Source organism: Vigna unguiculata, chromosome 6 (assembly GCF_037176805.1).
Source record: "Vigna unguiculata cultivar grain cowpea cultivar isolate G323 ecotype 2 chromosome 6, ASM3717680v1, whole genome shotgun sequence".
NCBI classification, from domain to species: Eukaryota; Viridiplantae; Streptophyta; class Magnoliopsida; order Fabales; family Fabaceae; genus Vigna; species Vigna unguiculata.
Genome location: NC_140797.1, coordinates 45,135,597 through 45,143,980, shown reverse-complemented (window position 1 = coordinate 45,143,980; position 8,384 = coordinate 45,135,597). Strand labels below are relative to the sequence as shown.

The 8,384-nt window shown below is 33.4% G+C and overlaps 1 protein-coding gene across 1 annotated transcript; it reads left to right on the top strand.

The window, feature by feature from the left end:
- Window positions 1-734: 734 nt before the first annotated feature.
- Window positions 735-3,339, top strand: LOC114187447 (glucan endo-1,3-beta-glucosidase 14-like). Its single transcript, XM_028075706.2, has 3 exons — window positions 735-1,358; window positions 1,500-2,560; window positions 2,666-3,339. The coding sequence occupies exons 1-3, from the start codon at window positions 1,115-1,117 to the stop codon at window positions 2,741-2,743; spliced, it is 1,383 nt and encodes a 460-aa protein (XP_027931507.2). The 5' UTR covers window positions 735-1,114; the 3' UTR covers window positions 2,744-3,339.
- Window positions 3,340-8,384: the final 5,045 nt, after the last annotated feature.

The following is an 8,384-nucleotide window of genomic DNA, read 5'->3' as shown; positions in this document are numbered from 1 at the left end:
ATATTTAAAGTACTGGAAATAACAGAATCCTATGACCTGCTGCCTCGGAGTTCATTTTTTCTGTCATTAAAGAAGTATCTGATAGCAAAACTCATGCATATACTTTTGAGTATGTAACACAGTATGTATTGGTTTATTGTATCCTTTGGTTTTTTCATGGTACAGGAAACGGATCCACAAGGCTAATTATTGCGATCTCTACAACAGAGGGGCAGAAAACTTTTTGCTAGGGTGGTTGTCTGATCCGAACAAGATTTTTTTGTGGAAGAGAACATGAACACTTGTTTTCATTCGATTAATTTGACCACCTATTTTGTCGAAATCGAATTCATTCAATGAAAAACAGAAGGAGGGCTCTCTGACCATGACTCCTAAAGCATTATATATGCATGTTACAGAAATCTATGGATGAACCCAGAAAAGTCCCAAACAACTCACCGACCAGACAAGGTTTTTCTAAGCAATGACACGCACATTTCCCACTACTTTCTGTTGATTTAGATCTAACATATTATGACACTTCAACCAGAAAATAAATAATGTACCTTCCACCTCATGTATACAGGTACGCTTCTCATTCTGTCCCCCTCCTTTTCAGCTCAAAGTTTTTTGGAAGGTATATATCATTTCATAAATAATACCAATTCACTCAAACCAGTACTTACTAATGCTAAATAATTATCATTGTCTGACATATATAGTCCAAATTTTCTGCATGTGATCACTTACAAATTAAGTATCTAATCCCTTTCTCAATAAAATATATTTAGTATGATCCTATGTGTATATCAGAGATCCAAGGTTGTTTGTCTCCGACACTGGCATAATAAAAAAGATGTACACAGAAATATACATTTGTTTAAAACAGAATCCGTTATGATTAAAGTCCTCTAAATTTCACCTTATCTGAATTTTTGGGAATATGCAATGACTTGCCATAAAGACTCTAATATTTAACCAAGCAGTGGGATTTGTTTTGCTTTTGTCAGAAGAAAGTGGGTTAAATGGAAGTTGGCATGGGTTGGAAAGAGACAACCCAGGCGAAAAGAAATATGCATCATTAAGAATATATAAATAAGGAAACCAAGCCAAACCAGAAAAAGCCCCCAGGGTAATGGCAAATGCAATAGCAATACTACTAAGGCAAGCTAACTCAACCAAACACAAATCCTCTCATTTACCTTGTCTCTCTTTTCCTCCAAAATATTCAAACAAGAAAAGAAAGGAATTCCTCCCCCTTATAATAATACCTCTATATCTCTTCCACAATCCTAGACTCTCTTCCTTCCTCACAATGGCAACTTTCATCCGAAATTTCGCTATCAGCTATGCCTTTCTTGCAGTTTTCCTCTCAGCAGGTACCCTGTTTGCTCTATTTTTCTATACATCTTTTTGTTTTCGCGTACCCTTTTGTGTACTTGTAATTATAATCGTTAGCTAATCATAACATTGAGTAATATTGCTGACATTTTTTGGTTGATTGTGCCATCATCACACAGGTATTGGAGTTTTTGTTGGTGTTGAGTCTTTTGGAATCAACTATGGTCAAGTGGCTAACAATTTGCCACCACCAGACAAAGTCCTTGAACTGTTGAGCACCCTTAATCTCACAAAAACAAGAATCTACGATACCAATCCTCAGATTTTGAGTTCTTTTGCCAACTCAAACATTGAAATCATCGTGACAGTGGAAAACGAAATACTAAGCCAGTTGGATGATCCTCAACAAGCAGCTCAATGGGTGAACAGCCACATCATACCGTACCTACCAGAGACAAAGATCACAGGGGTTCAGGTTGGGAATGAGGTCTTCACTGATGATGACACCACTCTTATTCAGCACCTTGTGCCAGCGGTAGTGAACATTCACAATGCTCTATCTCAGTTAGGCTACTCAAACATCAAAGTTTCAACACCTAGTTCTCTGGCAGTGCTTGCTTCCTCGTACCCTCCTTCATCTGGTAGTTTCCAAAGTGAAATCTCTGGGATCATGTACCAGTTTTTGAGCTTCTTGTCAACCTCCAAGTCCCCCTTCTGGATCAATGCCTATCCCTACTTTGCTTACAAGGACAGTCCTAATGGGATTCCTTTGAACTATGTGTTGTTCAATCCCAATGCAGGAATGGTTGACCCTTACACCAATCTCCACTATGATAACATGCTTTATGCTATGGTGGATGCTGTTTCGTTTGCCATCGCTAAAATGGGCTTCAAGGGGATAGAGGTTAGGGTCTCCGAGACTGGTTGGCCATCCAAGGGAGACGCTGATGAGGTTGGTGCCACGCCAATGAATGCTGCAACTTACAACAGGAATTTACTGAGAAGGCAAATGGCAGGTGAAGGGACACCTTTGAATCCTAGAATGAGGTTGGACGTGTACTTGTTTGCGTTGTTTAATGAAGACTTGAAGCCTGGACCAACCTCGGAACGAAATTATGGTCTTTTTCGGCCCGATGAATCCATGACGTACAATGTTGGCTTGTCTGCTCTTGCAACCTCGTCAGCATCAACTTCCTCCTCCTCTTCTGTTTCTTTTGCTTCCTCTGCCGCTAGGGTTAAGGTAAAACTAAAACCTTTGATCATCAAGTTACTTAGCTTATAATACAATTTCAACCCAATTATTTGTATTGATAAATTTTGTTCCTTCTCTTTAACCATGAAACAGGTAGTAGCACCATGGAAATGCAAAAGCTTTGTGAACTGGATGCTTGTGTGTGTACTGATTTCAACTCTTTACGGGTGAAGAATATCCCTATGCTGTGAAATTCATGTCACTATCCTCATTAAGTACAGTTGGGATTTTTCTTCCTTCAAGTGACCAAAGAGATTCACCCCTGAACAAAGGCATTATGGAATCTGAAGTTCGAAAGTTGAAGGTACTATTTTGAGGAAAATAGAGACCTACCAACACTCTGCAAACAATTGAGTAGCAAAACCAATGATAGAACACATGAGGAAAGGAATTGTGAAGGGTTGAAAATGGTGTAATTCTCAACGTCTTAATCAAGTGGCTATGCTTACGTTCACTTACACCACCATTAGTCAGTAGTCACATTCTAGCAACTAGCATGCATGTGGCGGTGACCAGAAACTGAACTTATTATTTTAGGTAGACAATGGACAAAAGCCATCTCATTCTTTCGATGCAAGATTATGTAGAAGAATAAATTCTAGTTTCAGTTTATTTGCTTTGATTATCAAATACCAAATATATGTTGTATGTCGCTTATGTAAAGTTTATTTCCCTTTTGTTTGCTTACTGGATACGACTATATTCCTTAAAATCACAAAGATCACAAAGCTTCCCATTTCATAAAATTTAAAACTATTCCAACGTCATCAATTCTTTTTTTTTTGTACAAAAGAGTTTTATGGTTTCATAATCATTCTTGAAATAACGTAAGATCAATCATTCATGAAGCAAGTTTTCGATGGTTCTATGAAGAAAGAACTCTGTCATAGTTTTATCCTGAAAGATAACATGGCAAGTGAGAAGATAATCTATATATTATCATTATTTTTAACTATTAAACAGTGTAAGATAATCTATGTAAGTTTTCAACTTTACGTGAGCTTAGTATACAAGGCTACATAACCAAAAGTTAAAATTTCCTACTTTTTAATTTCATTAGTGAAAAGGTGAATAAATGACTGGTCCTGGAAGAAAAACTAGAGGCTACCCTTATTGGTTGCTAAGACGTGGAATTCATTCAGGACCCTTGAGTATTTATATTTATAGTATGTCCTGATATTATTATATTTGATGGGGGTACATTTTTAAAAGAGGTACATTTTTTAAGATTAACATGTCGTAAGATTATGATTCCTTCTCACTTTTTCCACTTTTGCAATCTTGAGAACGCTCTGTTATAAAGATTAATAACAAAATCTGTTCATAACCTTATTATAATACAGAAAGATAAGGCTTTGTTTGTTTCTATTATCTTCGAGAGGAGAGTGGGGCGGTTCTCCTTTATTCCCTCTGCCAAATAAGCCTCATCATAGGGTCATTCCCAAAGGTGCCTTTAAAAATAGTTTCTTTGTTGTTTAATTAATTTTCTTCTCTCTTTGGACCTTCTGTTTTCCTAGTCTTAAAGATGGATAATCAAACCTCAGCCATATGAAAAAGTGATGCTCTTCGACATAAGCTAACGTGGTACACATGAAGCCCTCGAATTATGAATGCTGACCATTAAGTATTTCTTCTTTTTTTCTTTTGGGGCATGAAAAGGGACAATTTTCAAAGAATCCACCAAGAATATTTGTGTTGGAGTTGAACATTCTTATTTGAAACTGTATCTCGAAGACATGTGATGTGGCAACAGTTTTTGGGCTTTTAGTGAAATGATTAAAGTATAATAAGACGTATCCCCAAACAGGGGTCCCATGGAATTTAACTTCTGCATGTGAAGTGCTCGTCTATTATGGACCTGAAAAAAAATGTGATACTTCTATTCTTAAGGCTATATACGCTATTTCAGAGTCTCTTTCTTTTGCCAGGTTGCAGGTTGCTAACACACCCACTCATACCTCAATAATACTCAATAATAATCAAATCATTTTGTCTATTTTCTGTGTTCGGGATTTCTATTATTTCTGATATCTTCAACTGTAGTTTTACACAGCGCTAGATCAATCTATCACCTTTTTTGAACTTCTACATGGCAGTGCTCAAATATCAGGGGGCAATGGTGATAAATGTCATATTCATCTAAAAACTTGTAATGTGTGGTAGCTTTCAACATTGACTTAAAAGAAGATGGATAATGTGCAAACCTTTTTCCATTTTCCAAACTTTTAAAAAATTTACAAATAACCATGTTTTCAGGATCTCAAACACCTTTAATATATACTTCAAGTGTCCATTGCCATTACTTTGCATACCCATAGAAAATAGCTTGCCACTGGCAAATTATCATGCATGTTTGTTTTTTTTTCTTCTCCTTTTTATATTACTTTAACTGCTTCTTTTTTTATCTACGATGAAATACTTGAGCAATAATGAACTACTTACTAAAATACCATAGCGTTGAGTTCATATTTATATATATATATATATATATATATATATATATATATATATATATATATATATATATTAAATTAATCTTTTTTTTATTCGTATGAAAAATCAGAGTAGATTCATTCAAGAACATAACTTCCTTTTCAAACCTCATAATATTTGGATTGTTTGTCATTTTTCAAATTGTTGTTAGTCAATACAAGACTTCTTTACTATTAGTTACCGGTTGCCACTGCAACGAATATAATTTCAAGATATCACTAATTCTATCAAGATTTGGCTCCCTTGAAGAGTGTTATTCAATTTAGAGAAAAAAAAAAGTAAAAAATTTATAATATGGGTTGGGATTGGTGAAGGAATCCATGGGGTCGCTGTGAAGTCTGGGATTAGGGACTTTTTGATGTAAAGAATGCAGTTTAGGATCTGTATTGTGTTTGCTACGAATTGAAGATGCACTTAAGGTTTTTGATGAATTTCTTGAGTGAAAAAGAGTTGGTGTCGTGTAACACTTTGATGGGTGGGGGTCTTTCTGTTTCTCAGCCTTGTTTTGGAAAATGTGTTTGGTTGAGTGTTTTGTCAGGTCCTGGTGACATAGGCAAGTCTGCATCAAAATTGGATTTAGCTAATTTGAATGTCATTACTGCATTGATTGATCTTTATGCAAAGACAGGTCATATCTATCTGGCACGACAAGTTTTTGACAGTGTTACAGAAAAAAAACATGTCTTCTGGAAGCAATGACTTTACTCAAGCAAATGAGTTTTCAAGGAATGAAGCCTAATTCTTCTACCTTGCATTGCATATGGATCTATTCAAGTAGTTGGTCACAGATAGATTTGTTGAAGAGCAGAAACTATAACTGGATGCGCTTCTTGGAACGACTCTTGTTGATATGTATTTTAAATGTGGCTTTGTACACGAAGCTATCAACATATTTGAGAGGGTTCAAGAGAAAGATGTGAAATATTCGACTATTATTAATTTCCCATTACTTGTATTTTGTTTTTATGTATAAGGCCATGATGTATATCTTGCCACAATAAATAATTAATTAGTAAAGCCTATTACATAACCCAAACCAAATACCCAGAAGCACAACATGGGATATTGCTTCCTGCAACCCCAAAATTACTAACTGAACCCCCACAATAACATCAAAACATCATTATCGCAGTTGTTGCTGCTTGCATGGTGACTGCTGCTGCAGAGAAAGATGAAGAGAGGAATAACGCTAACGCTACAACGGAATAGAGAAAATGTGAAAAAAAGAATATTTTGGAAAATATTTTATATGTCTTGAAAATATTTTTCCCAAACATTTTTCATACAAAAACCTCATTCTAAAAGACATTATATGTGTTCTAAAAAAATTGTTTCAAAAATCCTATGATAGAAAAACTTTTCCTAAATGTATTTTACGCATTCCGGAAATCTAACTCCAAAAATTGTTTTAGAAATTCTTTTTGAAATTTTATTCTGAAATTTGCGAAAGCCCGTTCCAGAAAGTTACTGAAATATATATTCCGGAAGTCACTTTGTTTTCGTAGGATAAAATGGTAATTTTAAAAGTTTATGGAGGTGCATGTAGCAATTGTGGAGTTGCAGTAAGTAAAAGCCACAAAAATTTTGGAAATTAACAAGTTTCAATAATAAGATATTGGCCCGATGGGCTGGACCATTGTTGGTGTCATAATTATTCAGCCCAGACTAATCTAGGTGGTACCAGCAGATGACCCAAATTCAGTGTAAATATCACTCTCAAAGCTTGGATAGACTAGTCCAAAATTAAAGAAAGTAAATTGGTCTTAAGTAATTAAAATTAACACAAGTTCATGCAATGTAAAAATACATAATTTACAGTTTTTTTTTTCATCTACACTTTATCTGTCATTCTGTGTGTAACATTCATTTTTACATCATCTACCAGTAGTGTTATTGTTTTATTTTTGCTGTCCAACATAGTGTGAACTAATAAAGAAATGTGAAACATTTTTTAATGTGGTGAGAGTTGTGAAATGGTGTAATAAGATTGTGTGTCAGTGATTCAAAAGAATGCAATGTACCTGATATGATGAAATAATGCATGAGAAAAGTAGAAGAAGAATTTGAAAGTGTTTTTGGATGATGTTTATCAGTTACTACTGTTTTGGATAAAATTGCAGACAGAGAAAGAAGGAAGGAATGAATGAAATTTTTGACTCTGCAACAAGTGTTGGTGACATCATTTGGTCGGTCTGAATTGGATGGGCTATAGAAAGTAAGTTGTTAATTAGCAATATAGAGTGAAACATGACAAAGATTTTGTCCTTGAAAATAACAAACCGACCATTTCTTTAAGATTACGATTCAAAACTCACTTTGCCGAAAGACTTTTGGAGTCTTGTTATTGCCTTTGGCTGCTTAATAGATTAATTGTTAGGATCTCTTTAAATACCATTTCTTCTGCTATTCTTCTTCTTCTTCTTCATCTTGGATTGAGCTTTTTTTTTTTTTTTTTAATTCAGAGTGGTTCACAAGAATCTTTGTGCTACAATCATCATCCAATGTATTCTTTTCTTTCATAGCTAAAAGTCTCTCAAATATTCTGCCAACCAGCATATATCTACTCTAAATTAGTCCTCAAACTAAGATGCTTTACAATTCTATAGTTATAAATTATATTTAGTTACCCAAAGATAGTAAAAAGCATTTTCAGTCGCTTTTTTTAAATTTTAAAAACTCATAAATCACTTTTCAATTTTAAAATGTGTTGGAAAATCTTTCTATTGGAACAAAGTGGAAAAATAATCTATGATTGTTTTTATAAAAGATTTAATACCATCTCTAATATACAATATTCAGAATTAATATTTACGAGCGGTTTTTTTTATATTATTCATTTTTTTTATTTAGAACTAATATAAAATTTTCAATTCATACTTAGATTTTTAATATAAGTTTTTTAAGATTTAAATGTCATATTTTATTTGAAAGGATTTAATTTAGTATTAATTAGATAAACACCTAAAAAAATATTTTAAATCTATTACAATTATTTTTAAAATGAACTTTTAAGATGATCTGTGTAGAAAACGTGGGTATAGTTATTTTTTAATTAAAAGAACCATTATTTTTATTTTTGGTCGAAAATAATGTATTCACGGTAAGGAAATACCTAAATAAAAAATAACCAATTTAAAAAATAATAATAATTAATTACTATATTATTCAATTTAAATTTAAATTTATAAATTAAAAATTATTGATATTTAAAATAGTTTCGATTAATTGATTTCTAATATTAATTATCAAAATTCCCACTAGTTAATATTAATTTTCTATGACATCTTTTCTAAAAGAATATTCGTTAATTTTGTTTGAG